Genomic DNA, 23901 nt, shown 5'->3' on the forward strand with positions numbered 1-23901 from the left:
TGTCCCTCAGATGGTCACTGCTTTGTGCTGTGACTGTCCAGGTTGTAGCCCACCAAGGCCGGATCCTCCCTTGATACTGTCTACTTTCCTTTAGAATATTTTCTTTATGAAATGTGCGTTATTTATTTATTTATTTTTGGCAGCTTTCTTGATCTTTCTTCTGCTAATTTCTTCCTTGTCTCCCTTTCTAGCTAGGCTTGTTGAATTTTAACCTTGGCCTCCCTCGTGCCCGCGGCCTTCACCTTGGGTGAAGTTCCTGTAAGGGTTTATTAATTAAGATGTGCACAGGAGGATAAGACTGGATGCTTGTCGAGATGCAATTTTCAATCTAGACCTTAGGAAAGAGGGGACAAAGATATGGAATGGAAAGAGAACCAGAGGGACGCTGTCAGTCTCACTTGGGAGTAGGGAGAGACTCCTGCAGCATCCAGGGCGGAGTGGAGCTGGATACCTCTTCGTCACCCCACCCCCACCCTACGTCTTTTGTGTTTTGGGAGGTACACTTCTGACCCGAAGTTCTGCTTCCCAGGGCCGTGGGCAGCCCTCTGGTCATGGATCCTTCCAGCATCTGCAGGAAGGCCAGGCGGCTAGCGGGAAGGCAGGCTGAGCTGTGCCAGGCGGAGCCGGAAGTAGTGGCAGAGCTTGCCCGAGGCGCAAGACTAGGGGTTCGCGAATGTCAATTCCAGTTCCGTTTCCGACGCTGGAACTGCTCCAGTCACAGCAAGGCCTTTGGGCGCGTCCTGCAGCAGGGTTAGTGTGGGAGAGGCCCCGAAGGGAGGTGCTTTCTCCTTGCTAGGGGAGCAGTTTGGGGGAGGCTGTTTGAACTCCATCTAGAGATTTTGCCCCTAGGCACACTACCCACCTTGCCCCTCCACACCTGCCTGGAGTCTATCTCCCAGGTGGTCCAGGACAGACCTGGGTGTGTGTCCTAGTTCCCACCTATGGTACTGGGCACTCACTGGCTTCCACTCCCTTCTCCCTCCGCAGACATTCGAGAGACAGCTTTCGTGTTTGCAATCACAGCAGCGGGTGCCAGCCACGCGGTCACTCAGGCCTGTTCCATGGGAGAACTCCTCCAGTGTGGTTGTCAGGCACCCCGCGGGCGGGCACCGCCTAGGCCCTCCGGCCTTCTGGGGACTCCTGGACCCCCAGGGCCAACAGGCTCTCCAGATGCCAATGCAGCCTGGGAGTGGGGAGGCTGCGGAGACGATGTGGACTTCGGGGATGAGAAGTCAAGACTCTTTATGGATGCGCAGCACAAGCGGGGCCGTGGAGATATCCGTGCATTGGTGCAACTGCACAACAACGAGGCGGGCAGGCTGGTGCGTATGGGCAGAAGAAGCAGGCGTCGTGCGTGCATGCGTGTGGATGTGTGGATGTGTGGATGTGCAAGAGTGTTGGTAGCATGGGCACAAGTAAAGGTGTGAATGTAGGAGTGTGTCAATGTGTGTGTGGGGGATGAGCAAGACAGGGGCGGCTTGGGAAGGCTGGGATGGGCACACAGACACATGTGGCATGTGAGATGTCCAGCGGGGAGTCTGGGGGCTTGACCTGGAGCTGAGAGGAACAGTGAGCAGATTGGCCAAACTTCTAGGATGGTACCGAGGGCCAATAGAGACCCAAGGTGGGGCGAGCATCCCTTGACAAGTGGGGTAACCCTTGGGGCTGGTGGAGAGGTGGATGTCAGGATAGGTGCAGTGTACTGAGACAGGGGGTAGGGATGGAATGAAGAACAGATGCCACGGAAGGTCTGGAGTCTAGCGGAAGAGGTACTAGAGGAAGTGGAGGTTAGAGAACTGACTAGAAGAACTGACTTGAAAAGGACCCGAAGGACCAAGAGTCCAGTGGGAAGTCAGTAGTAGTGAGGATAGCTCAGGTCCAGCCTTGGTCCATCAAGCCAAGACGATGGGATTGTGTTCTCCATAGTGCAGTCAGGTGGGCCCTTCCTACAACCCGTGTCTCAGTTCTAGAGTAGTTAAGGAACAGCCCTCCACACATTCTGGGTCCCTTCGGGTTCAGCCTGAGGCATCAAGGCAGACAGGGAGGAGGGGGCCCGGGAGGGGAATGTCGGGACAGGCCCACATACCTGTAGAGAGGACTGGGGAGGGGTGACGGAGACAGACGCCCGGGCGGCTGGCTGTGTCTGCTCAGCTCTGCCTGGGGCCGCTAGGGGCTGGAATGAGGAGGCCGGGTTGGCAGGAGGGTTAGGCCGCGACAGCTGCCACTTCTCCGCACTCCAGGGAGAATGGAGAATCTCACCACTGCGTCCATTCTATTTCCCCACCCCCATCCCGCTCCCTGGCTTCGGACCCTGGAATCTCTGCTCTATCTACTGCTCCCACTTCCCTCTCTCTTACTCCTCTATCTTTGTCCTTCTTTCTCCCTTCCGGGCGGTTCTTTTCTTGATTTTCTCCTTCTAAACTTGTGCTTGCTTGTCCTCCCTCCCTCTCTCCCTTTCTCTCTTCTTTCCTCCTCTCCCTCCTTCCTCTTTCCTTCCTTCCTTTCTTCTTTGCTTGCTTGCTCGACATCCCCCCCCCTCCATTGCTTCCTCTGCTTTCTGTGGGTTCCCGGCCGCTCTCCGCCCCGCCCATCGCCCCGCCCCTCTGCTCCCGCAGGCGGTGCGGAGCCACACGCGCACCGAGTGTAAGTGCCACGGACTTTCGGGTTCCTGCGCTCTGCGCACCTGCTGGCAGAAGCTGCCTCCGTTCCGCGAGGTGGGCGCACGGCTGCTGGAGCGCTTCCACGGCGCCTCGCGCGTCATGGGCACCAACGACGGCAAAGCTCTGCTGCCTGCGGTCCGCACGCTCAAGCCTCCCGGCCGAGCCGATCTCCTCTACGCAGCCGATTCACCCGATTTCTGCGCCCCCAACCGGCGCACCGGTTCGCCCGGCACGCGCGGCCGCGCCTGCAATAGCAGTGCCCCGGACCTCAGCGGCTGTGACCTGTTGTGCTGCGGTCGCGGACACCGCCAGGAGAGCGTACAGCTCGAGGAGAACTGCCTGTGCCGCTTCCACTGGTGCTGCGTGGTGCAGTGCCACCGCTGCCGCGTGCGCAAGGAACTTAGCCTGTGCCTCTGACCCGCCGCCTGCCTCGGAACTGCTGGCAGCCACCTCTAGGCAATCTGCAGGACTACTAGATTCCAGCAGGGGGTGCTGTCTGGGTCCAGCTGCTCCCTAGGAAAAGTACCTATCCAGGCCTTGCTTGGGGAATTACAGGGGCCAGCCAGGAACTTGAGGTTTACACCCCAAGCTTACTAAAGAAAGCCCGGGGGAACCATACCCCTCCAGCATTCCCCAGAAAGGCCCTCTGTTGGTTTCTGCAGGAGACTAAGCAGGGTCTCCCTCCTCTTGGCCTCCCAGATGGAAATAAAAAAGCCAGACTCTGGCCTCTGGAAATAGTACTCCTCAGAATTACTGGGTGGATGGGTGAGTTTAGTATCAATAAAGACATTTAAATCCACAGTTTGAGAGGAGGTAGTCCTAGAAGGCCAGGATATGGAAGAAAGTTGGTTCTGATAGAAGATGGCATTTCAGTCTGAATCTATCATTCCTACCTGTTACCAGGGCAGGACAAACGGAGTGAGGGAAGGCTTAGAAAGGCAGAGAAGGGGTGAGGGAGGGTCATGGAAGCCTTGCATCTCTCCTGTAGCTCACTTTTTGTTTTTTTTTTGTTTGTTTGTTTGTTTTTGTTTTTGTTTTTGGCTTTTGAGAACTTGTGGTTCCCGTTTTAAAGGAACATTAAGAACCCAGAAGTTTCCAGTAGTGTGCTTAGTTGTCAGGGCTTTGTGTTAATTTTTAGGGCATCATGTCTGTTTCTGTGACACCTGAGGAAATTAAGGGTCCTGAGATGAAAAGCTCGTCCTAGACTGTAAAATCAACAAAGCTACTTGTGAGGAACACCTGCTTTTGTTACCATCAAAACTAACCACCCATCAGTTCTGTTTCTGAGAGGGAGCCAGGAAGATCACTGGGACTGGCTGCCTAGCCAGCTTAGCCAATTGGATGATTTCCCAGGAGTGGAAGACTGTTTCAAATGGGGGAGAGGGCTTCCAGATGACTCAATAGATAAGGGTGTGTACTGCCCCTAAGCCTCATCGTCTGAATTTGATCCCCCAAACCCAACACAATAGAGGGAGAAAACAGACTCTTAATATATACACATATACATAACATAAGTAAGTAAATGTATAATAACTTCAAAAGACAACATCTAAGTTTGTCCTCTGGCCCCTATAATGTACACAGACACAGACACACACACACACACACACACACACACACACACACACACACACACCATGTAGACTGCCCAACATAGTATTTTTAATCACACTCAAGAGGAAACAAGTCTGTCCCAGGGTCTTGTTTGGTGTCTACACATGTTTTTTGTTTGTTTGTTTGTTTGTTCTATTTTTTACCTGGTTCCCCTCAGGAAGATGATTTTGAGAAGTTAAAGAACACGTTCATAGTTCTGGATTCTTTAGAACTGGGGTTAAGCCCACATCTCCAACCCAAGAGAATAAGGTGCACAGCCCAACTGTGGAATATTCCCACAGTGCATTTGGGGGGGGGGGATGACTCTTCCCCTCCAGCTAAACAGAAAAACCTATGAGCTTTTGGTTCAGATAATTGGGTTTGAAGCTGGTGTAGTAGAGGCCAGTGTGGCCTGTTTCTCTACCTGTGGGGTTTCAATGTATTTCTATTAGAAACATTGCTCTTGTAGCTATAGCAACAACATCAAAGTAAGCACTCAATACTACCTTTTGGACAACCTCAGAACTCATCTTGTGGTTCTGCTCCTAGGAAATAGTATGCGCAGAGTGGCTGGGTCATTCTGCTAGAAGATGCGCTGGCCTAGGGAGTTCTTAAGGTTTTGTTCCCATGCCTAAGGACTCAGTGCTTCTCCAGATCTCTTCTCTCTGTGGCTGTCTTGGGCTTTCTCCCAGCATGGTGGCCTGAAGGCAGAAAAAAAAAACTTCAAGAAAAGAAGAGTATGTCAAGCCTCCAGGCAGGTTTTTGCCTTCTGAGAGTGAGAGTGCAGCCATGGAAGTTACATAGTATCACTGTCACTCTCTCTTGGCTGGAACAGACCACAGAGTCAACCAAAATTTACAGAGAGGGGAAGTAGACTGCCTAGCAGTGGGACTAAGAGCAAAGAATTTGCAGCCATCTTGACCCACTCTACACCTCTAGAGAAATGTTTGGAGGATTTCTTTTGCTTGAGATACGAAAAACACTTAGCATGACATTTGACACATAAATTATGCCCCAATTTTATGTTTCCTGAAGGGCGGGTACTGTGAAAGGGGATAGAGAGCAGTTGCTTTACAGGTGTTGGGTGGCTCAAACTGCAAATGAAGATGTTTAACTTTCTGGCTAGGCTAAAGGGGACTACAGAAGTTAGTCTGAATTCAGCCACCGCTGAGTTGAATACACAGGCTTATGTGTATTACATTACAGATCTCTCTGTTTCTCCTCCACCCCCCTCTGTCCCTCTTCTCATTCCTTAGTCCCTACCCTCTCCGTCTGTCACTGACATTTCAGGTCACTCTTTGTCTACCATCCTCTTCTCTCCCTTTGTACATTTTCTCTATATGACAGCTTTGTGCTTATATGCTTAGGACTGATTTTTTTTTTTTTAAAGAAAGGAGGGGTCTTATGAGGCTGGAGACATTGCTCAATGATTAACGGCACTGTTGCTCTTCCAGAGGACCCAGGTTCAATTCCCAGTGTCCATATGGTGGCTCACAACCATCCTTAATTCCAGCCCCAGAGGATCAGGCATCACCTTTGGCTACACACACACACACACACACACACACACACACACACACACACACGGTGCTCAAGCATACATCCAGACAAAACAAGCATGCACATAAAAAATTTACATATATATTGTACTTTAAAAAGCTTCCTCAGTTGTAGTCTCAAGAATGATACTGATGAATTCAGCCTGGTCATTTGGTCATCCCTGAACCAGTAACCCTGCCCAGGAAGACATGCTGCTATGACAGATTGGCAGGCTCCTAAGACCACAGAAGATGGGGATACAAAGTGCATCAAATAAAATGGAGGAAGGGAACCTCAGGACAGACAAATGGTGGCTTCCGGTATATTCATCTACTCTGACAGTGCCCCTTTAACCACTGGATCATCTATTTGAGCTGAGCCCCCAAGCATCATGGGATGCCAGGCTGGGGAGAAGGAAGGCACTTTTTGTGGTTTCCTTCCTGTCACTCTTCCATCAAATGCCTGAGCTTCAGGGTACCCTCATGAAGAATTTGAACTCAGAACTTCCTGACTGAAGCAGACTCTTAACATTTCAAGAGATAGAGATTAGAAATGGCATTATGGGGTGTACAGAGGAGAGGAAAGGTCTGGGGGTGCTGTCTTCCCCAGAGCTTGGGGGTGCTGCTCTGCCTCCCCTTTCCTCCCTCCCTTCCCCTTCCTTCCCTATTCTCAGTGAAGACCCTAAGCCTAGTTAGTTCAGGCTGTGCAAATCACCTAGGAGCTGACAAGGACCAGCCCAGCGCTTTTTCAACCTCTTGTGCTTCTCAAATAGACCACCAGAGGGCGTCCAGGGTCCAACTTCTCTATTGACAGAGAGCTGTAGGATGTCTGGGGAATTCAAGAGCAGGAAGCCCCAGTGGACTAAACAAACGGAACCCTACAGACCCACCAACAGCTTGGATCAAGCCGCTAGGGTTTCAGGCTGTCTAGGGCCTCTAGGCTGACCAGACATAGGACTGGAACTCCATTCTATGCGTCTCTACAACTGCCTGTTCCTAGAAGGGTATTCTGAGGTGAGATGATGTTGAATTCTCTAACGATGCCAGAAAAGCAGAGACCAGGGCAATGATAAGAACCGAGATCACTCCAGGCACTTCAAAAGGAATATGTAGCTAAAAAAAGAAAAAAAAAGAAAAAAAAAGTCAGCTAAGCAGCAAACCCGTTTGCCTCATTCAATGAGACTACATGCTGACTACAGTCTTGAGAGGAGGCATGTTTGAGAGAGGAGGCATATTCTGTGTGGCCCTGAATGTCCTGGAACTAGTTCTGTAGTCCAGGCTGACCTCGAACTCAGAGATCCGCCTGCCTCTGCTTCCCTAGTGCAGTGATTAAAGGCATGTGCCATCATGCCCACTCACCAGCAGTCTTTAAATTGCTAGTTACAAGGTATCGATCCACCTTCTACTACCAAGTCTGGGAACTCCCTAACTTGAGCGGCGATGATCCTGAACAGGAGGCATGGTTGGAATAGGTCATGAGCCTATTCTTCTTTAAGCACGGAGATGGCTCTGTGTCCTTGCACTGCTGTCTGAGAATGAAGAGACGTACTCATAAGGGCCCACTGGCTTCCCATTCTCTAGCTTACCCAGATGCTCAGCCCCAGGCACAGGCAAGGTCCCCTGCTGGCTGAGGGGGTAGGGGACATGTGGAATTTGGGCAAAGGGGAAGAGCATAGAACAGAGGCACCCCAGATGTGTGTGTGTGTGTGTGTGTGTGTGTGTGTGTGTGTGTGTGTGCATCAGGAAAAGGCAGAACACAGACAGATGGGTTAGGAGGCTGAGTGGAGGACCTAGGATGAGTCTGAGGCAAGGTGCTCCCAACTCATCTCTCTTTACCTTTGATAGTCATGCCTCAGGAATCTGGGGGCCATGGAAGTAGTGAGCTATTTCTCCTTACCTTGCTGAGGCAGGGACACCAGAGAGGAGGGTTCCTTATCCATCTAAAGCATCTCCCCTCTTTTCTTCACCAAGATCAACTTCTTCTCCAGCTGAACATCAGACGGAGCAGGACCGGACTGGGCTAGGCTGGAGCGGTGAGGGTCCCACCTGTTCTCACCCTGTGCCTCCCCCAGCCCTCCCTCCAGGAGACCTCCCCCAGAGCTGCCACAGCTGGAACCATTCTCCAGCTGCCTTTCATCCTGTTAGCTTCCCACCCCCCACCCCCAGTGGCCCCTGTAATTGTGGTCTCTGGCAGGCTGCTGTGGGGGCTGGAGCTGGGCTGAGGGCCAGGGCCCAGGGCAGGTCTGAGGTAGAGACTACAGACTTCTGGTGCTGGTAGAGGCTAGGCCATGCTATGGGTCGTTCAGGTTAGAGTCCCAGATGCACACCCGTCTTTAAGCTTCATCTACACGTAGGCCCAAATCTGCCACTTACACACTTGGGCCTCATGATCTTGGGCCAGACCCAGGATGGGTGCATAGGCTCTAGGCATCAATATTGTCTTCTAGAATTTCCAAAGGGGGGAAAATATCTTTCACTTCTGCACTTGTGTGTTTCATGAATAGTGTGAGTCCTATAGGTCCTATAGCAGAGACCCTTCCTCTCCTTTCCCAGAAGGAGGCCAAAAGGAGAAACAAACAGATGCTCTGTCAAGTCATCAGCAAAGGTAGTGTCCCCTAAACATTTGGGAGATGGATGGGAATGCAGACCCCTGATCCAGTGCCTTGGGGCCTAGGAGTCAGTATCCCCATAATAGCCCACTCCGGTAGATACATATGCTGTTTCAAGGGCAGACAACATTCAGGTGAGCACTGGATGTGGGCCGGGGTGTCTGTACCTCAAGTGTGGCTTCCTTGTCTGGGTTGGGAGGGGGTCTATTTTTAATCTATTCTGGGCCTCTGTTTCCCCAAGAGCCAATCAGAACTTGGTTCTCCAGCCAGCAGATCCCAGACTTGTGCCTCCTCCTGTGTGACCCTGCTGCAGTATCAAGTGGTCCCTTTCCCCCACACACACCCCCCCACACACCACCATGATGGGGAGAGTTAGGAGGACAGGGGGTGGCTCAGGTCAAACAAGGCTCTGATGACACAGACTGCTTCCTGCCCCTGGCTGTTTTCCTGCTATCCAGCCAGACTGCTCCCTCATTGTCCCACCCCCCAACCCCCAGCAGCCCCAAGCTCTTAATTCCTGACAGCTGCCTTCTATGGCTGCCGGCAGAGATGGGGGAAGGAGGGAGAGTGTGTCATCAGCTTGCAGCCCTTCAGGCCACCACCACCACCTGACAGTCTGGGGGCAAGAAAAGCACCTCCCTTCCAATTCTCCAAGGATAGTCAATTCCTGGAATGGGCGCCCCTTTTGTCTCTGAGCCCATAGGCTATGACAGTTCTGTTCTTAAGCCAAAAGGGGCTCTTTTCAGATAGAGGGCAACATAGGGCATGAGTCTGTGGGTGTGTATAATAGTAGACCCTTGCCCATTTCACAGAGAACAATGCTGAGGACACAGCGGGGGAGGGGGAAGTTGGACTCAGTATCAAGACCCAGATTAGAACCAGAAGCAGAAGGCAGAGCCTCTGATTCTTAGGTCCTTTTTCTGCTCACAGATACATACATGCTCTACATTGAACAGGGGACTAGTGTTCAACCAGGAGTGTGAGAGAAGAAAGGAAGGGACCCTAGAGGACCAGTCAGACAGCCCATGTAAGACCAGTTCCAGGATCAGGTCATGTTTCAAAGCATCCCTGGGCAATAGCCAGCTGCTTTCAGTGTAGGGGACACAGCTGGTGTGGTAAGGGTCAGGACAACTAATCCAGTTTAGCTCTTTGGCTAATTTGCTGTTAGACCTTATGTAAGTCATGACCCTCTCTGGGCCTCTGTGTTTTCTTGGGAAGGAAAAGGGTGAATAAAATGTTCTGACTTCAAACATCTGTACTAGAATGTTCTCTAATCCCTGCTCCTAGCTAGAGCACCCCCACCCCCACCCCCAAGGTACCTAGGTCACAAAAGACATTTACTAGTGTCCTGACCCTTTTGCTTTTGGTAGCCCTCTGAGGTGGGTTCCATTACTTATTTCATGAAGGGACAGAAGCTGATTCTCAAAGCACCTGTGGAAAGTCACCTTGCAAAGCAGGGGGGACGCCCTAGGCTGCCAAACCCCCTTCTGGGACCTCCACGCACACCTGTCTTTCTAGGCAAGCTGGGGGAAGTCCCTCCTGAAGCAGAGAAGGCAAAACGGAGGGGCTGGCCTCTCCCCTCCAGCCCCGCAGGTGTGTGCTGGGGTGGGTTGGGACACTCCCCTGCAGCTGTGTCTCGGCTTCAGTGAGGCACACACAACTCGGGTTAGCACACAGACCGGCGCCCGACATCTCCCAGTACGTGTTGCCAATAGCCAAGACGCCAGTACCTCTCCTTCCTTCACCCTCTGCACGCGTTCCCCCTCCCCCCCCAGTACACGCGGTGTGCCCGTCCTAAGCGGACTCAGTGGCCTGGGGGACCGGAGCATGCCACCCCCTGTCGTGACGTCACTTGGGGTAGAACCCTTAGACACTACATGGAGTGGGGGGCAGAGCTCCCCGAGCCAGGACAGTCACTCACTCTCCCGGCAGTGGGGCTGGGCCAGACAGTACCGCCCCCACCGCGCCCGCCTCGCACACCCTCGGAAGCGCAGGCTCGCAGCGCGGCGCTGGGGGGGGGTGCTCCCCAGAACCTCGGCCTCCAGTCCCCAGCCCGCTGCACCTCCTTAGCCTCTAGAGCTCCCCCCCTTACCTTCTAGAGGCACCAGGAGTTGTCGCAAGGGGCCCTTGGGAAATTCCCTGGACCCCTGTGCCAGGAGGTGCCCGGTTCGCCCGCTCCCCATCCACCCCCCCGAGGGCGGTGCCCGGGGGCGCTGCCCCATGGAGCGGGGAGGCGGGCGCCGTCTGCTGCGGGAGCTGTGACCGGAGTAGGAGCTGTGTGTCGCAGCCGCCCCACCCCTGCCGATCATGCGCCGGCGACCCTGGTTCGCCAGTCCCACTGGGCTGTGAGCCCCCCACTCCTGGCCTGTCACGGCCCGCGCGCCATGGGCAGCGCCCACCCTCGCCCCTGGCTGCGGCTCCCACCAGGGCCCCAGCCGCGGCCTGAGTTCTGGGCGCTCCTGTTCTTCCTACTGCTGCTGGCTGCCGCTGTGCCCAGGTGAGCCCTCACCTCATGCTCCGCCCTCTTGAAGAGCTAGGACCCCCCAGGCCCGCTTCGGTGCTCTTGCTGGGGAAGGGACCCTGAAATGAGCGGGGAGAAAGAGTCACAGAAAAGTGCTGGTGTCCAATCAAAGATAGTGAGCTATTCTTCAAGGAAGAGGTTGGACTGGTGACAGGATATGGGCAATCCAGGGAGATAGAGCAGTGCCCAGGTGAGTGATAACAGCTAGGTCGGGAGGTGGGTATTGGGGGAATAAATGCCGGTTAGGATTTCTCCCCCCTTTAGGGCAATGCACCCCTATTCCAAGAATAAGTTCAAACTGCCTCATTCCACCTTGCAGATTGCCCCAAATGGGAGCGAGAGGGGTTAGATGGGGGTTTCTGCATCTCAGGTGGAGTCAAGTGTGTCTGTGTGTGTGTGTGTGTGTGTGTGTGTGTGTGTGTGTTGTAAGCTGGGCTGGGTAACCAGTAGTTTGCATACATACATGTGCATCTATGAGAGCCTATAGGCCAATGAATGTTAGGGCAAGCATGTGTGTGTGCATGTGCCTCTGTGCGCACGTATTTATAACTGTCTGAGGAAGTGTGTAAGTGGTAAGTGCTCTGGGTCTCTGCTCCCACCATTATGTGTGCAGGAGTATATCCGAAGAAGTGCCAGCTGCTGAAACATAGCTTTGGAGCAGGCACCTGGGGCAAGCTTTGAGGCGTCTGTGCCTGGGGATGAACTTCTAAAATACTGAGTACATACATTTATCTCCATGGGTGTGCAGCTGGGTGGGTTGTATTGGAATGCACGGGGAGAGGCATGTGTTCCTGGGCCCAACTGTAAGAACCAGGGGTTGGGGGGGAAAGTGATTACGGCCTGTGGGACAGAATGTGTGTTATTAAACAGGCCCTCACAGTCTCCCACAAAATGCTTATCCACCCCACCTCATATGCCTGCAGGTCAGCACCCAACGACATCCTGGGCCTCCGCCTACCCCCAGAGCCTGTGCTCAACGCCAACACAGTGTGCCTGACATTGCCCGGCCTGAGCCGGCGGCAGATGGAGGTGTGTGTGCGTCACCCTGACGTGGCTGCCTCTGCTATCCAGGGCATCCAGATCGCCATCCATGAGTGCCAGCATCAGTTCCGGGACCAGCGCTGGAACTGTTCCAGCCTGGAGACTCGGAACAAAGTCCCCTATGAGAGCCCCATCTTCAGCAGAGGTAGCTGCCCCCTCCCCCATTCCAAACTCTTGTCCTTCCAACACAGGACCCCCACCCTGGAACTTGCTAGCTATCTCTTATGACCTCTCAGGATGGTATCTCTAAGACCCCTGTATCTGCCAGCCATGTTGCTTTCTGGTCTCAGAAAAGTATCCTGAGAGGGGCCAGAAGCTCCTCTAAGTGAGGGTGACAGGTTCCATGCCTGAGAACTAGATTGTTAAGTACCTCATGCTTCAGACCCAGAAAATGTCCCTCTCCTCTTCCTCAATTTATCTTTTACTTAGAAAGGGGCTTTAAGGTTGGAGAGCCTGGGGTGGGGGGCGGGGGGGAATGTAGAGAAAAGGGATGAGACCTTTCTGTCACACGACACAAGTAGGGAAGCCTCCACCTGCCAGACTGGGGAACAAGAAAGGCAAGGTGACTGGCCTGGACTCCTGCAGACACTCTACCTGCTGTGGCAGGGTCGTTCTCATCGTCCCCCAAACCCCTTTTGAATCAGAGTACTGGGTGTGTGCCTGCTTGGGAGCAGTGGCCCCTGCCCCGCAAGCCTAACAGCCTCATCAGGCCCTGCCCCCCCCGCCCGCCCCCAGCACGCTCCTGCCCCGCAAGCCTAAAGCCTCATCAGGCCCTGTTTCCCCCCAGCACGCTCTGAGGACCCTTGTCCTCTTTCCCTAGCCTGATGATCCAGGCCCTCCATGACAGTCCCTAGGAACGGCCAGGCTCTGGGTGGCAGGTAGATTTGTCCAACTCGACTCATCTTCTAGCTGAGAGGCTTTGAGTCAGGTCTCTGAGAGTAAGATGGGTATCAGTTTCTTCTCTCAGATGCTCAGTCAGGACAGCGTGGGGACCTGGTAGCCCTGGCTCCTTAAGGTCAGAGAGATTCTAGTTGGTAGTGGAGGAGGGGCATATCCTTAGCTTGCCGGGCTTCTGAAGGGAGCCAGGCTTTAATGTACCCAAACTCCAGAAAGAACCTGATCAGAGTTTTCTCCCCCTTTCTGTAAGACCCGTGCTTGAACCCCTTGGGCCCCCAAGTCAGGGGCCACCTCTTCCTCCCCCCCCCAGCTCAACCCCAGGCCTCTGCCCCGCCCCTGCGCGCTCCCTCCTGCCTCCCCCGCGCGCCTCGGGCGCTGTTTCTACCCGGCCTAGCCCAGCCCGACGCGTGTGGCGGCATGCAGCCGCGAACTAATCCCCGCGGGCCGCGGCAGACTGCTCCGTGCCTCTCTGAGAGCACCCCTCCTCCCTTCTTGCCCCCCCACCGCCCCGCGCTCGCGTCCCTCCGACCCCGCACAGTGATATCACCCCCGTCTTGCCAGCTGGGGGGGATACCGCCATCGATCTCCTGTCCGCAGGCCTGCTCCACTCCCTCTGCAGGACATCACCCACCCCCACCACCCACCCCTTACCACCCGCGCTGCTCGCTCGTTGACACCCAGTGGCAGACAGGCCTCAGCATCTTCCAGGCTCCGGCTGGGCCAGGCCGGTGCTCACCGCCTCCAAACCACCCTCTGCCACCCTCGGGTTGCTAGGTCACCTATGCTCCCCACAGCTGCATTTCTTCCTGGGCTTCTGCGTTGGCTTCTGCACACGGGGGGCGGGGGGGGGGCTCCTGCAGGCTTTGAGGGTCTTTCCCTTGCCACAATGAAAGAGATGAGCCAGAGCTAACTCTTCAGTCCTCTTCTTGGCCTCAGTGTCCCCACTAATCCTGCTGATCTCTCTTGCAGGAATCCAGGCGTCCTAATAGGGTCCCCAATCAAAGATCTAGGGTCTTTGAATGTTAGGGGCAAGTTTGGAGCGATGGAGCCGCGTGCGGGTTTGGCGCGGGGCCAGGTGCTATGGGTTCACCTGTAGTTTAATAAGCGGGAGGTGAGCTGGGGGGACGGTGGGGAGAGAGGTTAGGGGTGGAGGGGGGAGACTTGCCAGGGCTAGCCAGGGCGGGGTGGCACCCAGTACTGAGAGGGGGCGGGGCTGAGGCTCCTGAACTCAGCCAGCCAGCATGGCTGGGTTCCTTCCCTAGGCCTAGGAACCCCGCCCTACCTCAGTGGCTTCTGCCCTCCACCCCCCCCCCATCCGTTGCAACACCTCATTTTTACCTCTCCTTCCTTAGTGGGGAAGGCTCCTGGGCTTTTGGAAAGACGATTGTCATTCTCCCAACCCCGTTTGCCTTACCACTGCCACTGGGCCTGCCTTCATCTCTAGCTAGGTCCTCCTTCTGGCTCATTCCTAGTTCATTTTGGTCCTCTTTTCCAGGACCAACTAAATTTGAATCCCACCAGCCATCTCTTAGTGGAAGCTGGCCCCCTGGCTATCTGGTTCTTTCCTCTATCTCATCCAGATCCTTGTGGAGTCTATTGACCTGGCTACACACACACACACACACACACACACACACACACACACACCAGTGTGCTACTCTCAGGGGCTGACCCCCTCTGATCCAGGCTGCTAAGGAGGTTCTTTAAAAAATCCATCCTGCTATTATTAATTTCAGGGACTGCTGAGGGTGTGCGTTTGGGGGTGTGCCTTAGTTAGACCTTTTTATGGCACCGATGTTACTGCCACACTATCCTCCTGAAAACTCCCCAAAGATAGGTTGAACTGGACAGGTGTGTCTGAGGAAGAAAGGAGGGTAAAGGGTACTGAAGGGGACAAACCCGGGAATATAACCAGGCCAAAGAGAGGTGCTGTGAACCAGAGGGAACTGTGGGAGAACAGGCACAAAGGAACAGGCAGGAGTCTCTAGGAGGTTTGACAGAGTCAGGGGGAAAAAGTTGTGAGAGGACCCTAAAATGATGCTAGCTTCTTTGCCCATCCCCCCGAAGCCAACAATGACCTGGCATAGAGGGTAAGGTTGCGCTCAGCATCTTGTACTATGAACCCAGGCCAGACAGGGGATGAACAGAGAACTCCCTCCACCTGTCCCCCAGGAGGCTGGGCAAGGAGATTTGAGGAAAGAAGTTCAGGGCAGATGGGCTTAAATCCTGGTGTGGCAGGAATGAGAGAGATCTGAGGGGCAAGACAGGGAAGTGGAGAGTGTATTAGACTCACAAAGCTTGTCCAGGGAGCTGCCACTGTTAGGTGCTGCTGGCCCTCAAGCCCAGCCACATTTGGAATGGATGGGAAGAAGGGGCTTGTGATCCTGCAGCAAGCCGGGCTCCCTGCCTAAGAAAACCCAGCAGTTAAGTAAGCCACCATCTACAATGTCCTGCTCTTTCTTCCCATTGTTTTAGAGAGCTGGTTTTAGTCTGGTTTGAGACAGGGGTTTTAAGAGCAGGCATCCAGGGTTTGGGGAATGTTGTAGCATTCAGATTGGGAAACTGAGGCACAGATAATCATATTTCAGGGTCATCTAAAGCGTTTGTATTCTGATGACATCTCAATAAACTAGCAAACTGTATTAAGCATGGAGTTTGTTGGGCATTGAACTAAGACATGGAATCCATGGTTCAGGGTCCTCGAATGGTCCCCACTTTGTAGGTCCTATTACTTTATAAATGAAGTGAAGAGAGGTTGGGTAATTTGTCATTAGTCATACAGGTTATAAATGAGCAGGAAAGCCAGGACTCCATGCAGTTCACCTGCCTTTAAAGCTCCTGCCCAATCCTCTCCTTTACTGCCTTCCAAACTACAAGGCCAACATGAATGTCACCTGGAGCAATGCATGTGCATTCCAAGTACTCCAAGAACTGAAGCCCTGTACCTATGTTTGTGTGGACAAACTCTGTATCTTGCCTAAGTGTTCCCACATACACACAACTGTCTCTGTCTCTGTCTCTGTCTCTGTCTCTGTCTCTGTCTCTCTCTCTCTCTCCTGCCCTCTTTCTTGCTCTCCCAAGCTTAGGAACATGCATAGATTATTTGTAAGGAGTGAATGGCAACCAGACCTCTATTCTTTACCCCTCCTTCTTTGACTTGAATGGGCAGAGCTTAAGCTACTCTGGCCAGTCCTGGTTCCCACTAGCCCCTAAATCATCTTCCCTTCATACTCCCCTCTTCCAAGCTTACTCCCGCCCCCTTCCTGGCTGTTGGCTGGCTGTGGCCTATAGGAGCAGCTGACTCCACTTAGATGCTGGCAGTCTCTGTCCCAGATCAAAGGCAGGGAGGCTAATTGTGCATCTTAACAAGGCCCCCCCTGCTCTGGGCAGCCCAGCTGGCCATGGCCCCACCCTTTTCCCCCTCCAGCTGGCCAGATGGCACTGTGCCTGCATCTGCCCCAGACAGTTGGGGCCAAGACCGAAACTGGGGCCCTGAATGGGAGCTGGGACAGACCCAGTGGGCAGGACTTCTCTGAGCATGGGTGCTCAGAGCAAAGAGTAACCAAGCATACCTTGGTCACCTGTACATGTAGCTGTGACAGCTGTCAGAAACATGGAGTGGTGTAGGGAAGGCAGCTTAACTGCATGGGGTGTAGAGTTCTCCGAGGTTGTGAGTTACATTTTTCCAGATTCTTCCATGCCTGCCTTGACCGCAACAAAACCTTGAAGATGTAGTTGCCCCCAATACTGCTCTAGACTCGATGCCAAGGATGTACAGAGTCATGGGAACTAGAAATTGGGATATCTGGGTTTCTTTCTCAGCAGGAGGAATCTGTTGGAGCCCATGTCCCTCAGCAGAAAGTTGCTGGTCCAGGGACTGGAAGAGCTAAGTGGATTCTCAGTTCCATAACCCCTGTAACTTTGGGGTTTCCCAGTTTATAGTGTGTGTGTGTGTGTGTGTGTGTGTATGTGTGTGTATGTGTGTGTATGTGTGTGTGTATGTGTGTGTATGTGTGTGTATATGTGTGTGTATGTGTGTGTATGTGTATGTGTGTGTATGTGTGTATATGTGTGTGTATGTGTATGTGTGTGTATGTGTGTGTATGTGTGTATATGTGTGTGTATGTGTTTGTGTGTATGTGTGTGTATGTGTGTGTATGTGTGTGTATGTATGTGTGTATATATATGTGTGTATATGTGTGTGTATGTGTATGTGTGTGTATGTGTGTGTATGTGTGTATATGTGTGTGTGTATGTGTGTGTATGTGTGTATGTGTTTGTGTGTATGTGTGTGTATGTGTGTGTATGTGTGTGTATATGTGTGTGTATGTGTATGTGTGTGTATGTGTGTGTATGTGTGTATATGTGTGTGTGTATGTGTTTGTGTGTATGTGTGTGTATGTGTGTGTATGTGTGTGTATGTATGTGTGTATATATGTGTGTGTATATGTGTGTGTATGTGTATGTGTGTGTATGTGTGTGTGTATGCGTGTGTATATGTGTGTGTATGTATGTGTTTGTGTGTATGTGTGTGTATGTGTGTGTGTGTGTGTGTGTGTGTATGTGTATGTGTGTATGTGTTTGGCCTGAGGTCTAGGCTGCCTCTGGAGGTCTGAGTATTGCCACGTGTCCTAAAGCAGACAGGCTGATGGCTGCCAGCAATAGGAGACATGCTTAGAGCTCTAAAGATAAAAGGCAGGGATAAATGCAGGGTGCATGTCCTGGAGTTTTGGGTCTACCCTTTAGCCTTAGGCTCCACCAGCTCACAGCAGTTTCTGCTTCCCTGAAGCCTGTGCCAAGTTCCAGCATCCTCTTTGAAGGCTACAGATCAATCTTTATCCCCTCCTGTCTGGTCCTAGCGAGGCTCCTGTTACCAGGATGTCATGAGCTAGAAAAAGAAGATGAAGAGGGAGAATCTGCTTCATAGGCTTCCGCTAATCCAAATGATTTGTTTTAGACATGGGTCATGAGCTGCTAGTCTTTGTCTTTGATCAGGGTGAAACAAAAACCAATGGTGTAAAAAGAAAACGTGGCAGAACTGAATGAGATCAGACAGCGAGAACAACTTCTCAATAACAGCAGTGTTGGTGTGGTGCTTATTATCAACAGGACAGTGTTCCAAGTGCTTTGCACTTAACGACTCTTTCAATTCTTGAAACAACAATTGGCTAGATAATGATAACACTTGTTTTGCAGAGAAGGAAACTGAGGCACAAAGATATTAATTTTCTTGGCCAACATCATAGAGTTATTAACAGTTGGCCAATAGAAGAGTCAAGATCTGAAACCCTGGCAGTATGATTACAGAAATCAGCTCTTACCTGCTAGAGAGCCCATGGGATCACTATTATACTTTGTTTTTGGGTAAGAAGAGGAGATTTTGTTTTGTAATGCAGCTGGGTGAAGCTTGGAGCAGGAAGGGCTGGGGGTTTGGTTCTATCCAGGCCCAGATAGATAGCTCTCTTAGAGTCTGTAAGGCCTCTGGGAATATGTCCTCCTAGTCTCTGATGCTGGAGTGGGAGAATCCTGTCAGTTCTTCTGAATCTCTGATATTCTTGAAGGACATCACCCTTCAGCCACAGAGGTCCATGGCACAAGTAAAAATTTCCCTTTGTGTGTGTGTGTGTGTGTGGGGTGTTGGGGATTGTTCTTTCTGGCTTCTCTCATTGCTTGTCCTCTCCAGGGTCCAGAGACTTGTTCTAAAACCCACTTTGAGCTAGTCCTTTCTCAGTGGAAAATTAGCAAGAGGTAGCCTGCAGGTCTGAGAGCTGGACCACCCCTTTGAGTAGGCCTATCCTGGTGCAGGTCCAGGACCCTCTCAAGAGAAGCCACAGACTGGTGTACCCAAAAGGAAAGCAGTATAAACAGCAGGCTAGCCCTCCCAGGGCCCTTGAGGGTCTCAATCAGAGAAGAGTTCTTTTGCCCTCTAAGCCTCTAATGAAAAGCAGAGTCTGCCTTCCCACTCAGTTTGCAGCCCGGTGACATGCCAGATACCACTTAGGACACTGGGTTCACCTGCACCTCCCTGCAGGTGTTTCAGGCAGACCAAGGCAGGACATAGGGTGGCTGGGGTAGGAGAGGGTATTGGCTTCTGCTTTCAGCCATGTCCTGTCGATCAGGATAAAAGCCATCAGGGAGGGAAGTTGTGCTCAAAGTGAGCATAAAACAGCCCATTTTCTGGAGGAAGGTACATTAAGGGCAGATGGTCTGGTCTTATCCTCCCCTGCCCATTGGCATCTCCTGCGGTCTGGAATTCCATCACTTGTCATTTATACTTTGGGTTAAACTTCACCCTCTTTCTCCAGGCTATTTTAAAATTGCAGATATCACCCTGGAAAGGTAATAGATTAAGTGCCTGATCTGAAAAAGAATGTGTTTGCAAGGCACTTTCTGCCCTGGAGGACAGATCTAGACATACAAATTCCAAACTTGCTGAGGTGTTAATGAAGAAGGGAAGGGGGTGTAATTCCCCAACTCTCCCCTCCACTCTCCACCCTCTTCCAGCCCCAGGGACTCAATCTCACAGCATGCTAGTAAGCCATCTGCTGGACAGCTATATCCCCAGCCTACAGTTAATGAACAAGTTTTTCTGGTGTCTTGCCACAGCCTTTCGTTTTCCTTAATGATTTATTCTCTTTTTTTTTTTCTATTATTATTTTTTTTTTCGAGACAGGTTTTCTCTGTATAGCCCTGGCTATCCTGGAACTCACTCTGTAGACCAGGTTGGCCTCGAATTCAGAAATCCACCTGCCTCTGCCTCCCAAGTGCTGGGATTAAAGGAGTGTGCCACCACTGCCCGGTTGATTTATTCTCTTTATTTTATGTGCATTGGTATTTTGCTCGCATGTAAGTCTGTGTGAGGGTGTCAGATCCCGGAAGAACTAGAGTTCCGATAGTTGCGAGCTGCATAGGAGTGAGCTGTCATGTGGGTGGCAGGAATTGAACCCAGGCCTTTAGAAGAGCAGTCAGTGCTCTTTGCTCTTAACCGCTGAGCCATCTCTCCAAACTCCTTGCCACAGGTTTTCGAGAGAGTGCTTTCGCCTACGCCATTGCAGCTGCCGGGGTAGTGCACGCAGTGTCCAACGCGTGTGCCCTGGGTAAACTGAAGGCTTGCGGTTGCGACGCCTCCAGGCGTGGGGATGAAGAGGCCTTCCGTCGGAAGCTGCACCGCTTGCAGCTGGACGCGCTTCAGCGGGGAAAGGGCTTGAGCCACGGGGTCCCGGAACACCCGGCTATACCTCCCGCCAGCCCAGGCCTGCAGGACTCCTGGGAGTGGGGTGGCTGCAGTCCGGATGTGGGCTTCGGAGAACGCTTTTCCAAGGACTTTCTGGACTCCCGAGAGCCTCACAGAGACATCCACGCACGCATGAGACTCCACAACAACCGAGTGGGCAGGCAGGTGAGAGTCACGGCCACGCCCCCCCCCCCCCCCCCCCCCCCCCCCCGCCGCACTGCAGAGCGCGCGCGGGGGTGGGTGTTCAGCATCCACTCGGGTAGTTCCCACTCTGTTTCCCCAGTCCAGTAACCTCACAATCCTCTCCTAACTCAGCTTGCGAGCTACCACTGTACGCTGAGCACCGCTGTGGGCCTGGGAGATGGGGTTGAAACAGCCTTTTTCTTAGAGGGCATACCCCACTCCGGAACAACTTGCTTCTCTGTTTTCTCTGATAACCAACGGAGAAAGGAGTAGGCTGGCAGTCGGGACCAGGGTTAATTCAGTCTCCTTCCCTGTGGAGTCAGAACTTTAAACAAAATCATCCATCATGTACCCCAGCTCTAACGTGTTTCATGGCTCTAGGAGCCTGAGATCACCATCTTAGGCTTTCTGTTCAGTCTCCCAGGAGGGGATTCTCGAAGACTGAGGACCAATATTAGTTTCCTACCTTCTTTCTCCTTTTTCTGGACCACTCATACTACCTTAAAGTGTAAAAGAAACACCACTAATAACACATACACACACAGACACATAAACACAGAGGCAGGAAAGGAATAGCTAGGTAAATTTATCGAGGCTTACTGTTTAAGCATTTGTCCTGAGTTCCTAATAACCATGTGCTCAGATGTGGAAACCAAGGCACGGACTGACTAAGAACCTTGCTTGAGGTGGGAAGGTGGCAGAGAGGCAGGCTCCATCCCCAGCCAATGGAGCTGTACCTCAGCCGGTTCCTGGCAGTTGATATTCCTCCTCTGATCCTCCCCTGTCTGCTTAGCCCAGTTCCGGGCTTCCTCTTGCTAGGCTCTTTTCCCCCTTGGCCTCGTTGCCTACTCTGGCTCATCTTTGTTCTCTCCAGCTGATTCAGCAATTCCCATCTTGACTTAGAGTGAGGGTGAATGGAGGCATGGGCTTACCCTCCGATCCCTATCCAGCTCACCCACCCCCACCCCCAGTCATGTCCTGTGCGTGGGGCTCCTTTCCCAAGCTCCTGGTACCAACCCCAGCCCAGACCAAAAGTGCCTCCTCCTTGTCCTTGTTAAACTGGTTAATTAATGGCTGCAGCCTGTGGGAAGCAGATGTTCTGGGGCTGTTGGCCCAGGGAAGCTTTGGTGTGTGTGTGTGGGGGGGGGAGGTTGAGTAGGGGGGTAGTTCCCACGTGGTGCTGACACCACAGGCCACACATGTAGGCTGTGCAGCCCCCTAAAGACACAGCACAGTGGAATCCCTCACTTATGACCTTCTTAACCAGTTTTGAAGGCCTCGGAGCTTTGCTTTCCTTAAGGGTATTTGAAATGGGGGTGGGTGGGTGGTTGGAGAAGGTGGACAATTTCCAATTGCGGGGGTGGGGTGGGTGGGGTGCCTGGGAGGGTAACACTAAGGGGTTCTATGGGAGATTATTATAGATCAAGGTGAATACTGGGTGAGTGGCAAGCAGGCTTCCCCTTAGAGACCTGGGAACTCATCTGCTCCCATAGGGGTGACAAATTTGGCTGTCTGGGTTCTGGTCTGCATTCAGGGAATCCTTAGCACCTGTTGTCACTCCATATAAACATAGCTGGAGTTGGTATAATGGGAGGGGTGTGTGTGTGTGTGTGTGTCTCCTTACTTCCTGCCCTTTCCCCTTCTCAACTCTCTGCAAAGACCTGTAGGGCACAGCTGGGGATGATGGTGGTAGCGTGGCGGGGGTGGGGTGGGGGGGCTTTCTTGCTCACTGCCTGGAGGGAGGCCAAAGGCTTTGGGGTTGGGATGTAGGGGAGGCAAGCACCTCCTTACTCCGGGGAAAGGAGAGGGAATTTCCCTGAAGATTCGGGATCCTCGGGGCTCAGGAAGCAAGAACCCCCAGGCCCAAGGGCCCCCCATGCAGTTAGTTGCTAGAAAGGCTGGCATGGGAGGAAGGGGCTCGAAGAAGGGAATTCCTCCGGGGCCTAGCGGGATGGGAAGTGGTGAATGGGAGAGCTTCAGAAGAAGTCCCGAGCCCCAGCTTCCGACCTCGGTGTTTGCTTCTGTACATTGGGATCCGTTTTCCAGCCTCTGTGGCCGGAGGAGGGCTGGAACACTGAATGCCTTCCTCATCCCTCTCGGTGCCTCCCTCTGCAGGCGGTGATGGAGAACATGCGGCGAAAGTGCAAGTGCCACGGCACCTCGGGCAGCTGCCAGCTCAAGACCTGCTGGCAGGTGACGCCTGAGTTCCGCACAGTGGGGGCGCTGCTGCGCAACCGCTTCCACCGCGCCACGCTCATCCGGCCGCACAACCGCAACGGTGGCCAGCTGGAGCCCGGCCCCGCGGGAGCACCCTCGCCAGCACCGGGCACTCCAGGGCTGCGCCGCCGGGCCAGCCACTCCGACCTGGTCTACTTTGAGAAATCGCCCGACTTCTGTGAGCGCGAGCCGCGCCTGGACTCGGCGGGCACTGTGGGCCGCCTGTGCAATAAGAGCAGCACGGGTCCCGATGGCTGCGGCAGCATGTGCTGTGGTCGCGGCCACAACATTCTGCGCCAGACGCGCAGCGAGCGCTGCCACTGCCGGTTCCACTGGTGCTGCTTCGTGGTCTGCGAAGAATGCCGCATCACGGAGTGGGTCAGCGTCTGCAAATGAGCTGGGCCCAAGCTCCTCTGGGTCTCAAGAACGGTTCTCCTTCTGGTGCCTGGCTTCTGCCGCTAGCGATCTGGGCCAGGCAGCAGCAGCCTTGGCTCCTGAGAGAGGTGGTTGGCTTTTACAGCCCTGAGGGTCTGCAATCACTAGATGGTCCAGATCTGACTGACATCCCTCTGCTCACCTCTGTAGGTTTCCCTCTTTCTGTTCCTAGCTCAGACAGCTGGGGGTGAGAGTGGGGACTACCCCACACTCTAGGACACGCCACCAAAGCAGCCCAGCCTGGCAGGCCTGCCTCCTGCCATCTCTTTTCCCCTTCCCAGGAGTGGCAGGCGGTGCACTGAAGCTGATGGGCACCGGGGAAGAAAACGCAGAAAGAGGCATCATCAAGCTGAAGTGACTCTCTAAGGGCTCCAGACCCTTAGCTCCACAGGCTTCTCTGCCCCTGCCTTTCACTTAACGGATATTTATTTTGCGCTCTCTTTGTGACACTCTCTGGGCGGAGGGGGGAGAAGCCTCCGGAGTCTACAGGCTGATTAAGGGACACGGACAATAAACCAGCAAACAAACAAGCAAGATTATTCCAGGCAATGTTATGGGTTATTGGGAAATTAATCAGGACCCCTTGTATACCCCCTTGATTTGTGGTAAATAGAGCCCTTTCCGCTAAACTGTCAGCCAGGGAGACTTCTGAATTGTGATAGACAAGCTGTGACCTGCAGGGTGAGATAGAGCCGTTGGGGAAGGACTTTCCAGACAGGCTATAGGAACCTAAAGCTCTGAGGGAAGAGAGACCTCCACCTGCTGATCAGTAGAGCAGCCTTTGTGTTGGGAGTGTAAAAAGCAAGGGTTGATAGGAGAGACCAGAGGATGGGGCAGCCATAAGAACTGGGTTTTATTAAAGAGGAATCTGCAGAGAATCTTAAGCAGATGCCAGTTGTGCTCCGGTTCCCACACATATGGGGGTCTGGCCAAAATGGAGAAAGGATGATAGCCAGAAACAACTGTTACGGGG

General features: G+C 53.0%; 2 protein-coding genes and 1 long non-coding RNA gene across 5 annotated transcripts in view; 2 read left to right on the top strand and 1 right to left on the bottom strand.

Moving 5' to 3' along the window:
- LOC116088585 overlaps nucleotides 1-2448 on the bottom strand; it is an 8944-nt gene extending 6496 nt beyond the window's left edge. For both annotated transcript variants that reach the window (XR_004117936.1, XR_004117935.1), the window contains exon 1: nucleotides 2087-2448. This is a non-coding gene — a long non-coding RNA (uncharacterized LOC116088585). The remainder of the gene's footprint in view (nucleotides 1-2086) is intronic.
- Wnt6 (Wnt family member 6) overlaps nucleotides 1-3459 on the top strand; it is a 13502-nt gene extending 10043 nt beyond the window's left edge. The window contains exons 2-4 of the mRNA XM_031368001.1: nucleotides 530-750; nucleotides 988-1322; nucleotides 2616-3459. Of these exons, the coding sequence (XP_031223861.1) occupies nucleotides 530-750; nucleotides 988-1322; nucleotides 2616-3077 (1018 nt within the window). The 3' untranslated portion in view covers nucleotides 3078-3459. The remainder of the gene's footprint in view (nucleotides 1-529; nucleotides 751-987; nucleotides 1323-2615) is intronic.
- A 6686-nt stretch (nucleotides 3460-10145) lies between these two features.
- On the top strand, nucleotides 10146-23472 carry Wnt10a (Wnt family member 10A). Of its 2 annotated transcripts, none has more exons than XM_031368003.1 (4): nucleotides 10146-10897; nucleotides 11845-12107; nucleotides 19879-20258; nucleotides 22392-23472. In XM_031368003.1, exons 1-4 carry the CDS (start codon nucleotides 10785-10787, stop codon nucleotides 22887-22889), a joined length of 1254 nt encoding a protein of 417 aa, XP_031223863.1. In that variant the 5' UTR covers nucleotides 10146-10784; the 3' UTR covers nucleotides 22890-23472. The 2 variants fall into 2 exon arrangements, with proteins under 2 accessions (XP_031223863.1, XP_031223864.1); XM_031368004.1 differs by lacking the exon at nucleotides 10146-10897 and adding an exon at nucleotides 11540-11639.
- The last annotated feature ends 429 nt before the right edge of the window (nucleotides 23473-23901 follow it).

Source organism: Mastomys coucha, unplaced genomic scaffold (genome assembly GCF_008632895.1).
Source record: "Mastomys coucha isolate ucsf_1 unplaced genomic scaffold, UCSF_Mcou_1 pScaffold14, whole genome shotgun sequence".
NCBI lineage: Eukaryota > Metazoa > Chordata > Mammalia > Rodentia > Muridae > Mastomys > Mastomys coucha.